The sequence below is a fragment of the Phyllostomus hastatus genome, unplaced genomic scaffold (genome assembly GCF_019186645.2).
Source record: "Phyllostomus hastatus isolate PE091 unplaced genomic scaffold, TTU_PhHast_1.1 phas_scaffold_345, whole genome shotgun sequence".
Classification (NCBI taxonomy): domain Eukaryota; kingdom Metazoa; phylum Chordata; class Mammalia; order Chiroptera; family Phyllostomidae; genus Phyllostomus; species Phyllostomus hastatus.
In genome coordinates this window covers 21,676,386-21,694,870 of record NW_025334024.1, presented here as the reverse complement: position 1 = coordinate 21,694,870, position 18,485 = coordinate 21,676,386, and the positions used below count along the sequence as shown (strand labels likewise).

At 39.7% G+C, this 18,485-nt stretch overlaps 1 protein-coding gene across 1 annotated transcript in view; it reads right to left on the bottom strand.

Annotated features, from left to right (window-relative positions):
* Window positions 1–820: 820 nt before the first annotated feature.
* Window positions 821–18,485, bottom strand: part of CDH8 (cadherin 8) — a 338,770-nt gene continuing 321,105 nt past the window's right edge. The window contains exons 11-12 of the mRNA XM_045818654.1: window positions 2,961–3,212; window positions 821–2,193 (exon numbers count right to left, since the gene is read on the bottom strand). Coding sequence (XP_045674610.1) covers window positions 1,700–2,193; window positions 2,961–3,212 — 746 coding nt within the window. The 3' untranslated portion in view covers window positions 821–1,699. The remainder of the gene's footprint in view (window positions 2,194–2,960; window positions 3,213–18,485) is intronic.

Here is an 18,485-nt window from a genome sequence, read left to right as displayed (position 1 = left end):
ATAAAGGTGATGCCTGGGATAATTTAGTTGAATGGTCTACAATCCTAGTTAGACCGGAAGACTCTAGGAGTAGAGTCTTCACCTGACTGGGGAAAAGAAAAGTAAAGACAACAAAGGTATTTATAAAAATATATTTCACAAAGTAGGAAACAATACAGGAGTTTCTCTGAATACAATACATGGAGTAAATAAACAATATTGCATTAAAGCAAAGTAGAAAATTAAAATGATCTGCATGTAGTAGTTCCGTTTCATCATACATTTTCTACTCCTAAGGGTCAGGTCTGCATTACAAATTGAATATGCTCACATCCTCTAGGGCTGTTCTCTTTTGGAGGCTAAGATGTCCTGTGTATCACCATGAAGATCAAGGGGAGAGGTGCTAAAAACAGAAGCAGTAAAATTATGTACAAATCAGTTCCTGCTCTCAAACACCGGGGGCGACTTGAAGCGTGTGTATTGGGCAGGGCATCGTGTAGGCATCTAAAAGTCTAGAGTTTAAATATTCACAGGGATCAATATACTTTCGGATGTTTGTGCTTGTAGTAAAAACACCAAATACTAGGATTATGAACAAAATAGAAAACAGTCCAAAAGTTTCTCTGGGAAAATGCTGTTCCTGCCATCACCGGTCACACTGAACACTTTTCTACGCTAAAGAGACTATTAGTTCCCCTTTTGATAATATTGCCTGCCATACTCATCTCATCAAAATGTACATGTATTAAACATTCATTGTATATATATATATTTATATTTATATAAAACAATCTAAAGGATTATTAATGGATATAATTTAGCTTTTTTCCATATAGTCCCTTACTCTATAGATTACCAACCTTAATAAATAAAAGCATTAATGGACATCAATAAAATATTTATTTTTGAGGATTAAACAAATAAAACCATCTGTCTCATATGCAGTGACATAGTTTATCTTTGTGTTCTGGTGGAAGAAGGTGAGGTGGAGGGAAGGAGTAATCCTGCTTCCAAAAAACAAGCCTGTTCCATGGGATTTCTCTCCTCCCACCACGGAGTTGGCAGTCCCCACCGTGGAATGGATTACGAACATGTGAATATTTTAAGGCTCGACACAATGTTTAAAGATGCTATTCAGTCTCTGACACGTGGGGCCAACAATTATGTACAATGTGCGGTCACCGTACCATGTAATCTAGGAGGCCTTCCCAAACTCCCGAAAGTCAGAATGTACAGCCGACCAAGTATTGCTTTATCGTGTGTGGCGGGATCCTTATTAGTGAAGGGGAAAAAACCATTCGCATCTATAAAAATCCTTGCAGAAGACACGTATCAGCAGCAAATTCCTTGCAAGTCCATTTTTTCCTAAGAAAGCACCTTTTAATTTTGATTATTTTTTCCTCTCTTTAAACCATTTTTTGTTTTTCCTAAGCATCAGTTAGGATCCCAATCTTTGTCTGCGGTGGTCAGGTCAATATCAAATATCCAAAGACTTCTAGACACTCCACATAGTTTAATTCACACTCCACAAGATTTAGAACCTCCTAACATAGGCTTTTTATTGTCAACTTTTTGGTTCAACATTAAAATGTAGTTGCGTTATAGATGGTTGGTGCTAAACTTGCCTCTAAAACAAATAGCCACATTGGTTGTATCTAAGGGGAGTGACCCTAGAATATTACAGAATGCTCAGTTCCATCGATTTACTTAGAATCCACTGTCAAGTTTCTTTGTCACTTTCCCCAACAGAGTAAAGTTCGCCCAGTCTCTTGAAGCGGGGACCCCAGTCACTGAGGTAGTCAAAATTCTGGTCCGAGTCTGAGGTGGTGGACTCCAAGGAGCTCAAGGAGCCGGCCACGGACCCTCGGCCTTCGTAGCCGTAAATCTGAATGGAGTCATAGGGCGGGGCCGTCGGGTCGTTATCGGCTTCGTGGAGCCGCACGTTTATAAATTCATCCACGTCCACACCGTTCGGAACCGGAGCAAGCCCTTGCCTTGGCATAAACTGTAAATCTGGTTTAATATCCTTGCGGGGTAAGAACCCGTTAATTCCGTCTGGGTTTTGTAAAGTCGCGATGTCGAAAGCCTCGGTGTCTTCCTCCCCTCCTCCTTCGTCATCGTAACGAATGATGTTTTCTCGGACGTCTTCATCATCTTTGATGATTAATGGCTCGTTTTTATGTCGCCGCAGAGTAACGAACAGCACCACGATGACTGCAAAAGAAAAAAAAAAAGAAACAAGACAGGAAAGAACAGTTAGCTAAAGTCACATACAATTTTAGGAGCCACACACCTTGTAGGCTCAGAGATTGGGTCAGTATTTTAAAACTTATGAGCGTATAGCTTTAATAGCATGGACTTGGAAATTTAAGCAAAACACCTTTGTGAAGGATGAGAACTGAATGTTGAGTGAATACTATTTGATTTTAATATCAACAAAAATATCTGAGGAAAACAATGTAATTTTGAAGACACACACATGCACGTGCGTGCGCACACACACACACACACACACACATGCTTGTTTTCTTTTTATCTCACTAAACTTTGTGTGACTGGATGGACTCAGCAACCCAATGTACAAACTGCTTAGATAAAAGAGTATTTTGGACATATGGGAACCCTTACTGCAGGAAACTGGGGTACGCCGGAAGATCTGGAGGTCTTCTTTACTATAGATGCTCTTTAAACCACATTAAGGCCCATCCCCCCTTCTACCACAGTGGCACCTCATCTATTTTTTTCCATCGGTGATGGGGTTGAAAAAGGCACCAGACAGTCCCCTCCAACTGGGAGATTGACTATTGCAATGCTTTTACTCTCCCTGCCTCTTCCTGACCTCAGAGCTTAGGGAAGAACAAGAATGTTCCTCTTCCCAAAAGAATGCTGGTGCCTGGCTTGGTCAGGGTTTGCTGTCCTTAATTCCAAACCTTTATGAACCAGAAAAATGGTGACCATTAGGCCGTGAAGGAAGTACGTACCTAGCAGCAAAATGATGCATGCTAATATGGCAATTAAGGCGCCCATACTGAGTCCAATCGGAAGGACATAAGCTTCGACGTTACAGGACTGGACGACGCCATCCGTGCTGCAGCCACAGACCCGGATGGTCAGGGTGCTGGTGCTGCTCAGAGGCGGGCTCCCGCTGTCGCTGATTACGATGGGTAAAAGATAGACTTCTTGCTTCTGACGGTTGAATCCATTATGCTTTGCCATAATGCTGAGGGAGTTGTCTGGAGAACGTGAAAATGACAAGAGTTTGCATCATTTCAAAAATGGCCACCCAAGCAACACTTGTTTTTCCAGTTCATAAATCCTCTGCCAGACGTAAGACAGTCCCGGCTCCACTGGTCCCTCAGGCTCTTTGGCCCTCCCTCCCTCCCTCCCTTCTGCCCATTTCCCCAGTTGGCTTGGACCACAACTTCCACATCCTAACAGGCCCAGTGAACGGGGCCTGGGATGAACTAATGGAGTTTTACCATCATCTTGTAAATGCAACATATTTTTTTATTTAAAAAAATACTCTTCTTACAGAAGACACAAATTACCCCAAGTCCCATAAATAAGTTTAATTTTTGCTCACGTACCCTGATTATGCAAAATTGGTTGGGCAGAATTTCACCACATTTGAAAGACATGTTTGAGAAGCTCCGTGTTCCAAGATAGGCTACATGACAGACAATATGGCACATAAAACAATGCACTTTGATGCCCACAGGTGCCTAAAAAAGTCATCCACCCCCAGAGCATTTATACTGCAGTAACAAAGTCCTATTCATTGCCAGTTGGAGGAGATATGACACATATATTAAAATGTTGTGGAGAAGACCTATAGTGATTACACAAGAAAGCATAAAATGAGAAGTCATAGGAGAACGTGTTCCATCTTGCACATGTCAGTTAATCACATGGAGATACTTATCAGTTATCTGAAGCAACACTTAACGACATTTAAGCGATAATTAAGGGCATATTTTAGTTCAAAGTAAAACTTGTCAGTGAGAAGACATTGGTCCTGTGTTAGCCTTATGGTTCTCTAATTTCACCCCAAATGATATAGTTTTTTGTTGCCTTCATCTCTATCTCACAAACTATAGTCATAATATATATATATTAATTATTAATCTCTTTTCTCATTTTGTTCATGAAACACATAGCTATTCAAAATGGAAATACTAATTACCTCCTACTGGGTTTCCAGCCCCAAACAAATAAACATGATTTTGGTAAATATATATAATTTTGGAGGAGCAAAATGATTATTTCAGTTGGAATTTCTTTGCAAATATTGGGAAGCTTGCAGACCCCAAAACATTTGGCTACCGCACTGTTGTATGTTAAGGGCAGAGGTTCTAACAATTGCCGTCCAGTTCCTGTCATCAGCATCTTACTGTCTCCAGAATCCTCAGACCCACGCACAGATCGTCTGCTCAAATGCCTTCAAGGTGGCGTGTTCAATCTGCTGTACCGCATAGTGCTATCCCAAGATTTCCAAAGAATGACAGACATTCCCTAAAACGGATGCATCAATTATATTTATTATACTTAGTTTTCTTTGTTTAAGGTATAAGTGGCCCCCTAATGCCCTACTATTAAGCAGTCAGACAGAAGAAGACAGTCTCAGTGAACATTTTTTTCTGAGTTTCTTGTGATTGTGCTTCATTACTTAGTGATTTGAAGAGTGGAAAGGAGTCTCTAATGGAGTTAAGCGGTGATATACCAATGGCTCAGTAATCTCCATTTCCATGACCTAGAAGGAAATACCACTAGGCTAAAAAGAGGAGAACATTATCTCAAACCCGACATAGAAGACATAGCTGTGTTCAGTTTGCAGAAAACGTGCGACAAGTTTGAGTACAGTTAATTAGTGCAAGGGACATGTGTGGACCGTTTTATATACTACAGTTCAAAACAGAAGATGGGGGTTGTTCTTCAAGATACAATGAATAAAATTACAACGAGGCTTTTTTCTTTTTGGTGACTGACATTATTTATATGAGAAAGCTATCTTTGTATATTCTCTCTTTAAAGCAATCTATAATGATAATTTAGAAAGTGCAGCGGGAACATGATTCTTGCAGAACAAAGCTGTCTCCTTTGTTATGCAGAGAAGCGTTGGTGGGTCTAACACTAAACTCATACCCACATGTATCTTTTACTGCTGGCATCCGCATATATTGTTCTCCTAGAAACATTATTGATGGTGTAAAGGTAGACTATCAGTCAGTTTTGGTAAATCTCCCCTGCCACCTCCAGGGAAAGTCAACTCCTTATTGGCCATCTCACTTTTTAAAAAAAAACTATTTTTTGATTGGTGTTTGTATTGATTAATGATTAAGTTATTTCATTTGACCAAATAAAATTGCCATTATTGTTTACATAAGAAAATCATCAGATACCAGCACATTTTAAATTCATGTATTTAATTATTGATTTTTTTAGAGGAAAACTCTTTAACATCCCTAAATGGCCCTGAAGGCAAACAGCACGTCAAGAAACATGAATCAACATTTAATCAAGAAAGTCTACGAGAGCTTGGTAAGAACGGCGGGACTGGGACTGTGGTGTGTGGATCAGAACCCGCCCGTTCCACCAGCTCCGTGAGATGGGAACGCCGCTCGAAACTAGTGCAGCCGCGAACCAGGGCTTCCTGTCCCCCAGCTCGCAGTTAGAAGACTATCTTCACAGGAGAGAGAGGATGTCAGCGGATCCCACCCTGCTCCTGCCTACCTGTTGCTGAAACTGCATTTTGGGTCAGTGTGGCCAAGGTATGGGGCTCCTTTTTATTTCACACAGGCACCTACCTGTGCAACAGAGGTTCTACCAGGCGCCGCTCCACTGGGAATGTAAGGGAGAAAGGCGGGGCCCCAGCTACCGCTGCGCTGGCCCGTGGGGCAGTGGTCCCACACTGGGAGGGGCAAGTCCAAAGGACTTGACGCTGCCGTCCCCCAGCACTAAGTGCTTGCTCTAAAGTAGAGGTGTCACACCGAAAAGTACATGTAGTCTCTATCTGATTCAGTTCCAGGGCCAGTGGTTTAGGGTCTTGCCTCGATGGAGAGCCAGAGAACTTGGGAAGGAGATAGGGAGTCTACCTCTATCAGAACAAACGTGGACCACTGCTCAACGGAAATGCTCTTTGGAAGAGGCCCACATTTGATTACACTCATCTGTAGAACAATCTAGGCCCCCTAAATGGAAAACAGTGCAGAAATAATCTGGCAGTTAGCGAGGCTTAACAACTGGTGCGTGGTCGGGGAAAGAGACAGAGAATTCTGCCCAAACCGCCATCATTCCAGGCTGACTGGAGGCATACCCAAGGCTGGGATCCCACTGCAGAGGGGAAATAAACTCCTCTAAAATAATCCAGCTGGTCGTTAATCAAATAAACAAATAACAATAAGAAGCCCCGTGTTGGGGGGCTTTGATATCCAGATTTACTAAAATACATTGTCTCCAATACCCAACAAAAGGTTATAAGACACAAAGAAACAGAAAAATATGACCCATACACAAGAAAAAAATAGCAGACAAAAAGAAACTGTCCATGAGAGTAGCCAGATGCCAGATTAATCAAAGATTTCTAAGGAGTCATTATAAAGGTATTGAATGGACTAAAGCAAGGTCTGATTAAATAAGGAAAGGAAGGTATGATTATAATGTCACATCCAGCAGAGAATATCAATAAATTGATAGGAATTTTTTTTTAAAAGAACACAATGGAAATTCTGGAAATTCTATTATTCTGGACATAATAGGACCAGGCATACTTCAAATGACGATATGAAATGAAAAGTACAATGTGAAATGAAAAGTTAATTAGAGTGGCTAAATGGTAAATTTTTTTTGTACATTACATTTTTTTTAAGATTTATTTATTTACTTTTTAGAGAGGGAAGGGAGGGAGAAAGAGAGAGAGAGAAACATCAATGTGTGGTTGCTGGGGGCTGTGGCCTGCAACCCAGGCATGTACCCTGTCTGGGAATCAAACCTGCAATACTTTGGTTTGCAGCCCATGCTGAATCCACTGAACTACGCCAGCCAGGGCTAAACAGTAAATTTGAATTGGCAAAAGAAAGCATTGGTAAATGTGAAGATAGGTCGGAAGCAAATATGCAAGATAAAGAATGGAGAGAAAAAAAGAATGAAGAAAAATAAACAGAGCATCCAAAAAACGTGGGACACCACTAAGTACACCAACAAACGTGCAATGAGAGTACCAGAATGGAAGAAAGAAAGAAAATGTAACTGGAAACTTCAAAATTTTTTGAAACATTCCCCCTAGCTGGTGTGGCTCAGTGGATTGAGTGCTGGCCTGCAGACCAAGGGGTCGCTGGTTCGATTCGTGGTCTAGGGCACATGCCTGGGTTGCAGGCCTGTCCCCAGTGGGTGGGTCGGGGCGCGAGAGAAACAGCCACACATTGATGTTTCTCTCTTTCTCTTTTTCCCTCCCCTCTCCTAGCTAAAATGAATAAATAAAATATTTTTAAAATCTATAAAAACAAAAAACAGTAAAAAATATTTTGAAACATTTGTCTACATGTTCAGAAAGCCCAATGAACCCCAAGATGGTAAACACAAGGAGATTCACAGATACATCACAGTAAAAAAAGAGCTGTAAGTCAAAGATGTGAACAACATCTTAAAAGCAAGAAAAAATGGACTTATCACATCCAAAGGAACCTTAATAAGATTGAAAACTGAATTCCTAAAAAAACAATAAAGGCCTGAAGGAAGTGGGATAACATATTTAAAGTGTTTAAAGCCAAAGCTTAAACACTTTGAGAAGCATATATTCAATAAGCTATCTTTTAAAAACAGGATATGACAATCTCAGATTTTTAAAAAAGTGAGAAAACTTGTACCTAACTGAAATACCTTATAAGAAACACTAAAAGTTCTTCAGACTGAAAGCAAATAATTATAGATGGTAATTAAAAGTCACATTAAAAAAAAAAGACCTTCCAGAAAAGTAACTATGTAGTTATAAGACAGTTTAAATACATAGTTTTTCCCTTCTTAGCTGTTTTAAAAATCAACTGCATGAAACAATATATATATAATATACTGTTGAGTATAAAATACCTAGAGATTCCATAGTAATAGTTGAATAGCCCAGTATCCCACTTTCAATAATGAATGAAACAATGAAGTGGGAAAAGAATAAGGACATAGAAGACTTCAACAACAGCATAAATCAACTACACCTAACAGGTGTCTATAGAGCCCTCTACCCAGTAAATTTTCTTCTTAAGTATACATGGCACATTATGCAGTGCAGACCATATACTAGGCCATAAAATAAACTTCAATAAATTTAAAAGAATAGAAATAATATTAGGTATGTTCTCTGGCCATGTGAAATAAAATTATAGGTTAATATTTTTAAAGTTTGGAAGCTCATAAATATATGAACAGTGAACAATGTATTTCTGGATAACCAATGTGTCAAAGAAGAGCTCAAAAGGAAACTTAAAAAATATTGTGAGGTGAGATAAATGAAAATACAGCAAGTCAAAATATCAGAGATGGTGTTAAAGCAGTGCTTAGAGGAAAACCTATAGCTTTAAGTGCCTATACAATATTACTTATTTTTTATCTTACTATGACATCTAATACAATTTTATGTACAATAAGTTATGGTAGATGCCTGTACTTTGATCATGATATTTAAAAATGAGAGCCCTGGCTGGTGTGGCTCAGTGGTGGGTGGCATCCCACGAACAGAAAGGTCGCCTGTTCAATTCCCAGTCGGGGCACGTGCCTGGGCTGTGGGTTCCGTCCCCAGCTGGGGCAGGTAAGAGAGACAACTGTTCAATGTTTCTCTCCCTGTCTTTCTCCCTCCCTCCCCCTCTCTCTAAAAATAAATAAAACCTTTAAAAAAATTAAAAAGGGAAGACAACTTTTGACTTTGAACAGTGATTGATGGTATTTATTAAAACACACTTTTAAATTGTTTACATGCACTCTCATTGTGTTCTTTTAAAATTTTCCTCTAGTTCGTTTTATTTACTTTCTGATGACTCAAAGGGAAAAGGCAGTCATATAAAGGACAGTAACTTGGCTGTTCACTATCTGTATCCCTAGCTTCAGTGCTATCATTGCACTCTTTTAAAAGCTTCTTTTTGGTCATTCTTATTCTTATGCATCTCTATGTTCTATCATCTTATTATATCTGCATCTTAACCTGTTTCACCTTATGGCTTCAGATCCTGCTTACTATATTTATTGCATAATTTCTTTTGGAGCACAGCAAACAGAAGAGCATATCCCAAGAATGATTTGCTAGAGAAAACACAGCCGTTTCCTGAAACTGTAGAGTATATAAGACAAAAAAGATAAAATGATCACTGAAAGCTCATAGACATATACATCACAATTTAAAAAAATTAAATATCTTGAAGTTGAGTAGATGACAACAGTGTTTGACAAAAGATAGAAGAATGTGTGCCAAGACCTATTTAAGAAGAGGCTGGGCCGAAAGCATTGGCATTCTCCAGGTGGCCTTGCATCCAGGTGACCAGAAGAATGTCCACTTGGTGCATATCTGGGGTATTTTTGTTGCGTTGTGATGGAAACATATCTTAACTTTATCACCCAGTTGTCTAATGATCTTGGTAAGGAAATGTTGACGTATTTGTATTCCCCATTATGTCCCTTTTAGAGACTTTCCTGTTTTCTCATCCTCTGGAATGTTTTCCTTGTGAGCACTATACCAAGGAGGATGAACGACTCCGTTTTCAGAACCTTGCGTCACACCCCACACCCAGGTGTTTCTGTTTATGACTAACCATGGAAGGGAAGAGCTGATGGGGAATTGAAGTGGACTAATAGGGCCAGGCGTACTGCAAATGATAATACTTCTAAAATAGGGTACACTTGTCTTCCTTACTCCTTGGCTGAGTAACACAAATTATATACCAAATAAATAATAAGGAAGAGACCACCAGGTAAACGATAGGTACATAGACTTACTGAGTTTTGAGGGCATAATCTTGTTTTATTTCAGAGAGTACATTACAGTTATGCTGTTGTGTATGAAGTTTCTTTCATATTCTGACAACAGACTATTTTTAAAATTTACTTATATTTTTAGCCTTTGTCATTTTGTTCTTCAAGAGCACTTGTTAGGCTTTTAACAAAGGTTGTTAGAGGCTGTCTGAAAGGTAGTCATTTTGAAATTAACTCTTAAAACATGTATGTAATGATTGTGACATTATAGAGACCAATAGATACTATTCAGTAAAATGCGTGTATTATCTCACTAGCGGGTAACCCCAGCCCCCTTCAGGGGGACTAGCCTTAGGCGCAGCTCTCTTTCCGGTCTCCAGCGCAGGATTTGGCACGGAGCAAAGCTCCTCATAACGACATTGGTCATGTCGCTTAACCCACTTGTATATGGAATGCTTTCGAGATTAAGGACCCGAACACTAACGGATTCATTACAAGTTTGCTGAGTACGTTTAGAAGTTTTATTATAGATTGGAGATTTATCTTTCTTCCCTGCCTTGCTAACTAGCTTATGCCCCGCCACTCTCTCTCTGCATTCTAGCTGACCCAGCCCCTTCTGCACTGAGGGTCTTCTCTTGTCAGGGCTTTCCTATTTACTTTTTCTCCTTCCTGAAATCTCTCTACCCTCTTTAGCCTTAATCCAAATGGTTAGTATTTATGCATTCTTTACATCTTTGTTTTTTTGTGGCTAATTCCCTTCACTCATTATCTCCCAGCTCCCCAGATACATTTGTTATGTAACCTTATAACAATCTTTTATTTTTCATCACAGGTCTTATTGCAAAGAAATGATAAAGCAATGGGGGGTACAGTAGACACTAGTGATACAGAAATAAACTAGGCAATTTCTCAGTAACAAATAACCGATTTTAAATGCATACTGAGTACTCAGCCAATATTTGCTGAATAAATAAATGGCCATGGAATCAGTGGCCACATTTTGTGGGTCTCATTTTTACATCTCCTACGTTATTCTGTCATAGTGAATTATATGTGGTTCAAAATAAGTCACTGAGGAAGTTCAATTTTGGGCTATTGGAAACGATGTGGAAATTTAAGAGAAATATTGATAGTTTCCAAGTCTTCCTCTAGGCATTCCTCATATCATGTAACATGAGCAATAAACGGAGGATGATTAGATTCAAATAGAGAAGGCTCAGAGAGGAAAAATTTGTTGCAAAATGACTGAAATACCATTATATCAAAGACGTGCACACCGGAACTCTCTTTACTGAGCTGAAATTGAATGACTCACATTCAGACGGGGGCACATAGTCTGAATAAGTATCTCCTGTGGCTAGCCTGGGAGGACTCTCCTCTCTGCTTATTGATATTCAGCTTTTGGACCATTTAGAGTTGGACATCAAAGGACCTTCTCTCATACAGTATTAATATCCCTATAAGAAAAGTTTCCTTTAGTAAATAAGCCAGTAAGTATTTGTTATAGAATGAATGTTGTTTGTGCCCCTCCCCCACATTAATATGTTGAACCCCTAACCCACACACCACCCCCCCACCCAGTGCGACTGTATATGAAGATGGAGCTCCTAAGGAAGTCATTAAGGTTAAATGAGGTCATCAGAGTAGGGTCTGACTTTATACAATTAGTGTCCTTTTAAGGAGAGACACCAGAGGGCTCTCTCTTTCTCCACCCACGGCTGCACAAAGAAGAGGTCATACAAGCACATAGCAATGTGGTGCCCCCCCACAGGCAGCCGAGAGAAAAGACTTCAGAATGAAACACCTTGCCTGCACCTTGATCTTCGACTTCCTCACCTCCAGCACAGTGAGAAACAATTGTTGTTTAATCCACCAGTCTTCAGGATTTTGTTATAGCAGCCTGAGTCAGCCACAACAGTACTGTACTTGCTAGTTAATTCTATATGCATAGTCAATGAAAAATTAAAAGTGCATCTAAAGAGACAGACTGAGCCTACCTGGGTAATTCTTCAGCTTTATTTGTATAATTCTTTTTTTTTAACCTACAGACCATCATCCCACTTCCTTCCTTCTTTGCCTCCTCCTTTCCTTACTTCCATGTATTTACTTTGTATTATTTAACAAAACAAAAGTTATCATTATTATTGCTATTTAAATATCCTGTGTTTTTTTCCCACATTGTTCTTTTTATTTCAGAGAAAAGGAAGCAGGGAAACCTAACTTCTCTATTTGTTCCAGCATACTTCATCTCCCTTGGTCGCCCCAATGCTGAATTTTTGCTTTAGTCTAGGTCCCATTTGTTGGAATCATGGAGCTAGGGCTTCTGTTCACCATTTCAGATGTGAGCAAGAACAGCACGGAGGGGAGTTAATGAAGGCCCTTGCCAGACAAACATTTATGACAAAAAGGAATAGATGAGGAGGAGATCAATAGTTAGTATGCTTTCTTTCTCTTTTTTTTGAGAAATGTATTCTGGTATTTGATTTGCAAATTGAATTCAAACTTCCTTGTTCAAGGGAAATGGAATGAAAATAGCAAGAAGGTCAAAACAAAGGGAAAATGGCACTCTGTTCAGTGGACGAGAGATTTAATTAAGTAAGTTTTTATCATTGTTGTATCTGTGGCTTATTTATAAAAACCTGACAGAGCAATAAAGATATTAAAACCCACGAGCTTTCAGCAGATTAGATGCATATATAAATAGTATACGATATCTAGAAATATGAAGCAAATTGTGTACCATCTACACTTTATTTATCTATGTTTATTACTTTAGACACCAAGTCTTACTGGAAACAGTCAGGCTCTAATGAATTCACAAAAACTAAGGCTCTGTGAAGCTGGTTTGCTCCAGCACCACCATGACTGCCCACGTAATTCACTGACAGCGTGCCCGCGCAGTAAGCCTGCAACGGGCGGCTGGATACATGGAGCCACCTAATTAGTTCATCACCTTTCCCCCTGTTTTCCTCATTAGAGGGACACCGTGCCACCTGATGTCAATAATCTCAATGTTTACCTGGGTGTTGACTCATTGCCAAATCTCCTAATATTTAATAACAAAATATAACTAGCCATTAAATATTGTCCAACATTTACTTTGGCTTTAAAGATGCTGCTAGTTCCTTTGGAAGTTCCTAGGCTAACATCTAACTTAGGATTTAGTCAATGATTTATCATACACAGAATGAATTAGAACCTTTTCAAAACAAAAAATTATTTCATGGTAGTCCTATAAATAGCTGAGCGACTGTCATTTTGCAGAGGAAATGTACAGAGTGTGGGCTGTGCCTTGTACTTTATGAAGCTTAGGACACATCAAGTAACCTATGAAACTCAAGAATCTTCTAAATTTCCTTTAGAAGCTACATACACTGTTCCTAAGTTGTCAATAGAAAATCATTGTTTTAGGTTACATATATAAAAATGGTGTTCAGTGTAGTGGTCTGAATGGTGACCTCCAAAAGCATGCCCACGTCCCATTCACTAGAACCTGTGAGTGTTACCTTACTTGGAAACGGGTCTTTGAAGTTGTAATTAAACTAAGAACCCAGACACAAGGAGTTTACCTGGGAGTACTGGGTGGACACCAAGTTCAATGACATGAACATCTTTGTAAGAGTGAGGCAGAGGGAGATTTAACACAGAGCAAAGGGAGAGGAAACACAACCTCAGAGGCAGACACTGGTGTGGTGTGGCCATCCCGTGACTGGCTTGCAGTGCTGACAGCCTACAGAGGATGAACGAGACCAAGATTGCATTTTCCTCTAGCGTCCCTGGAGGGCATGTGGCTTTGCCAACACCTCGATTTCAGATTTCTGGACTCCAGAACTGTGAGACAATAAGCTTCTTCCTAGTTTGTGATAATTTGTTATAGCGGAGCTAGAAAATTAATACAACTAGTAAACCTAATTAAATATGATATACAGAGGCAGGAAGGGCATTTTACCCCCATTTTACATATGAGGAACAGGGTTTTTTTATTTAAGATTTCTATTCTATTTATTTTTAGAAAGAGGGGAGGAAGGAAGAAAGAGAGGGAGAGAAACATTGACTGGTTGCCTCTTGCATGCCCCCAGCTGGGATGTACCCTGACTGGGAATTGAACCAGCAACCTTTCTGTTCATAGGCCAGTGATCAATCCACCCAGCCACACCAGTCAGGGCTGAAGAATGGGGTTTTTGAGAGAGAAAGTAGCTTCCTGAGCTGGCAGCTAGGAATTACAACCAACTTTAATGTATTCTGCACATTCTCTCTGTCCTCTTAATAAAAGTCACCCCAGAAAACCAGGGAAAATGGGCTCTAAGGTTATATTAAAGCTCAAAGATAAGATAAAAAGGAAAAAAGTGTATGGGGGAGGTTTTTCCATGCCGTGACACCTTTGTCAGAGGCAACAAGAAAACCAAGTGGTAGAGGCACCTTGGTAGGGGAGCATGTAGGGTTGTAGAAGGAACTAAGATATTCAGTACAGCACTCTACCAATCAAAATCCTGTATCTTGAGAGTCAACATAACACAGCATAGCACTGCATATCATAGCGAGAGTGGAAAAGCATCCAACTTGGGACAACTTATTCCGAACCCCTAAGGTAGCATAGCATGACATAACTTTGAATTAAGTATCCAGGTGTCCATTTGGGTGCCAGAGAACAACTCAAGTATCACAGAGTACAAGTTTCGAGCTAGATACAATCACACTGTCCAAGGTCTCTGAGTTTGATTATTTTCACCCTGCACTTAATTTGCATGCTGGCTCTTACTCAAAACGCTCCATGCACCTCATGCAGATCCTTAGTGCCTGGAGAAGGGCAGATTTATCAACTCCAGGCCCTGGGGAGTGAAGGGTGATGCCTAATACTCCAACCTTCATTTTATCTGAGGAATAACTGCATTAACTAAGCCAAGAAAGTGAAAACTAGACCAAGAGCCAATTTCTCCTTTGTTTGAATGGAAATTTTAAAGCCTTCACAAGTGGCAACCGACCTGAAAAAGAATATTTCTAGACTAGGATTCATGAAGATGTGAAAAGAATGTGTCATTTCTTAAAAGTATGCAAACTGTTAAGGCAAAAGCAAAGCAAAACAAAACAAAGAAACACGAAGGCCATTAGTCAAATTTCTTGTGAAAATTTCAGAAAAAACTCTAATGGTTAGCAGCCCAGACATGGAAAGCTAGCATTTGTTGAAGAGTGACTTTCCCACAACATGTCCATTGATTGAATAGATACCCCTAAATATTTAAGAAAATGGGAGTCAGAGATGAATTCATTCTGCAGTTGAGCTGATACATCTGTGCTCATTAACACATTTGATATATAGTGTAGGTGGAACAGAGAGTAACACTGTTTTAAAATAGCAGTTTCATTGAAGTATACATTGTATGTAAGACATCGGAATCATTAAATATAGTGAACAGAGAGCTAAGAATAAGGATGAGAGGAAGCACCAAAAACAGTTTGTTATCTAAACAGACTTGGAGGAGGTCAAGTAGCCCTGAAAGTCATTACTTTGTTGGATACCAGCATCTCCCTGAAGATTTTTTGTTTCCATACATGAAAGTGAGACAACGTGAAAGCCATGAAAAAGGCACAAATCCATGCATGCCTTCCTCTTAACTTCCTTCAAATCCATGCCGATACACGGTTAATTCATTCCTTAGTTTTTCAGTGCCTATTGTCTACAAGACAGTGCTGTCGGAGGAAAGTCTTCCGTGGTACACATCCCGCCCAGCACGCTGCCACGAAGCCAGCTAGGATGGTTTTCTGTCTCACCAACTGAGATTTTGCCTTCTGTCGTGAATGCATCTCATTGGCTGCCCTATGTGTCACTCTGTAGAAGTCTCCATGTGCGGATCTCAATCTTTGTGGAAGGAACACATGGAGAGTTAGGTAAGTGAAGATATAATTCCTGATCTTAAGCAGCTTCTGATGCAGAAGAAGGAAGAAAACAGCCTACAATTTGATGGTCCATTCTTCTCTAATTGTGACCCATGTCTTCTGGGTAAGCTCCCATATCCTGTGGTCCCCTACGCCATTTGTTCCTTGATTTAAATTTCTACTGTCATAGGTACAGACAAGAAAAGGCCTCAGGGAAGGAGTGGGATGTGAACTGGAGTTAGAGGAAAAGGCTGGTCTGTTAAGGGGGGAGAAGGGCATCTCCTTTTCCCCCTCCTTCCATGTTTCTGTTCTATGACATCTGTCCCCAGCCTCGTCTCTAACCTCTTTATAACTGTCTGAATCTCACTTACTTACCTGACTTCAAATACCACACGGTATTTTTCTCCTAAAATTGTAGCCTCCTGCCTCCTGCACTTACTTATTGGACATAACCCAACTGGATGTTCAGTGTCCAAACTCAATATATCAATAATGGAACTACAATATATAATCCGTCTTCCCATTTCCAAAAATTGTTCTGGCTCAATTTCTGGCACCATCTTTGTGGCTGTATAATTCTGTATGTCTCCTCCCCTCGTATCCAATAACCTCAGACCCTCCTTTTCAATGTAGAGAAGTTCTGTTATCCTTCAGTAACAGGCTGAAAATGTACTACTTCCCACAAAGGAGGCAATGGGAACACATAGCCTTAGGATTTTGGAGTATCTAATTCAGAGATGAAATGGAGACTTGATTATAAAGTAAATAATGATTTTAATTGGTTTGCTAAATAAATAGATAATAGACATCAGTGCATATGAGTGAGTTAATGTACAACAAGAGCTTAAAATTGGACGTAGTGCCTTGAGAAGTCCAAAGTATATCTAACACTACACAAATAGAATGCAATGAGAGAAGCATATACCACCGATCTTGCATTTATTATTACATTAACTTTAAAAATAAAGTGTCCCTTTCCCCTTGCATCATCCCCACCCACCTTCCCTCTGGTTACTGTCAGTTTGTTCTTAGAAGGGTTTCAGGAACAACTATAAAGGACACATGGACAAAACCAAGAGGGGGTGGGATCAGGGGAGGGAGGTGGGGGCGGCTGCGGTGGGGAGTAGTAGGGGAAAATGCAGACAACTGTATTTGAACAACAATTTAAAAAAATAAAAATAAAGTGCCTAGTATATACTAGGCTCTGATATATCTGGTTTATCTTGACATTCCAAATTTCAAGCCCATTTAATTATCATTGTGTCTGAGCAAATATTCACACAAACAGAAAGAAGCACATCGCAAAATTCAGGCAGTCATCAGATATAAATATCTGAGCATGTTACAAAAATGCATATTCGTGGATTTTACTCTAAATCAACTAAGTAAGAACTTCCGGGGATAGGCCTTGGACATCTGCATTGTAAATGCATTTTGTGTGCATACAAATCTTTGGGGCGCCTGGGAGCTGCTGTAGTCTATCCCATTTTCCCCTCAGTTGCTAGCAGGGGTTAATGACTTGGCCCCTGGCCTCACAGGCACCACAGGGACAGCTATGCTGTCCTGGGTCCTGCAGTCCAGCAGGGGTAGGGGCTGAGAGTGATTTTCCTGCGTCATTACTGCTTTTCTGCTTTAGTGGTAAAATAGTTGCTAAATAAGGCGGGAAATGATGCAAGAAAATGTGGCATCCTACTGTGAGCTGAAGTCCAGTGTTTGTCCTTGAATCATTTTAAAGTTTGATATGTTATATTAAAACAGCTTGGCTAAACATATATCTCTGGGCCAAAGTCCTAATATACAGTGAAGGCTGGAGAATGGAAGGCAGTTATGTAGATAAAATTATTGTTCAAGCAGTGGTCACATTATCATTCTTCTCAGGTTGCTAGGAATGGCATGTGCTTTTGAATCTTAAAACTACATTCTTTATAGTATAGGAAAGAGCACTGTTTCGATCATACAAAAATGACTTTACCTTAAAGGTCAAACTGATTTGCTTTTCCTCAAATTCACCCACATATTAACAGGTTAAATACAGATGGAGAGAGCAGAAATAAAACGATTGAAGAAAAAGATACCCATGTAGGTCACCCTTATGATTGAAATAAAAATCACATCAAACTCATTCAAACTCTTCTTTTATTGAAAATGTAATCGGATAAAATTCCCCATTGTTAAACGCAATGGAGAAATCTGAATAAATTTTGAAGTCATGCATGATTTCATTTTAATACTTTCTTGTAAAATAAAAAGGACTTTTGATGAGTCTTTGAACATATTCTCAAGATAATATTTGATTTTCCCAGCTCGCCGTCCCCCTGTTGACAAGGAGTGTGTGGTGCTCCCTGGCCCTGGGCAGGGATGAAAGGACCTCTGCCACCAAATTCTCTGCATTCTGGAACTATCAGAGGGATGGCTAGCAAAGAGAGAGACACTTAGGGAAATGTGTTGCCTTTTCAATGTTCTGATTTCTGAATAGCTTATATTAGGTGTAATTTCTTTAGAACGTGTATTTCAGAATGCTTCTGAATATCATATGAGATAATGTTCAGGCTCTGGACTCACTCTTAATTGTGTTTGCATTCCAATTACATTACTTACCTGGTTGCATTTTCCAGTAATTTCCCCAAGGTCATAGCAGATACTCTTATTGTGCCCAAATTACTAATTAGGGAGCTGAGTGTCAG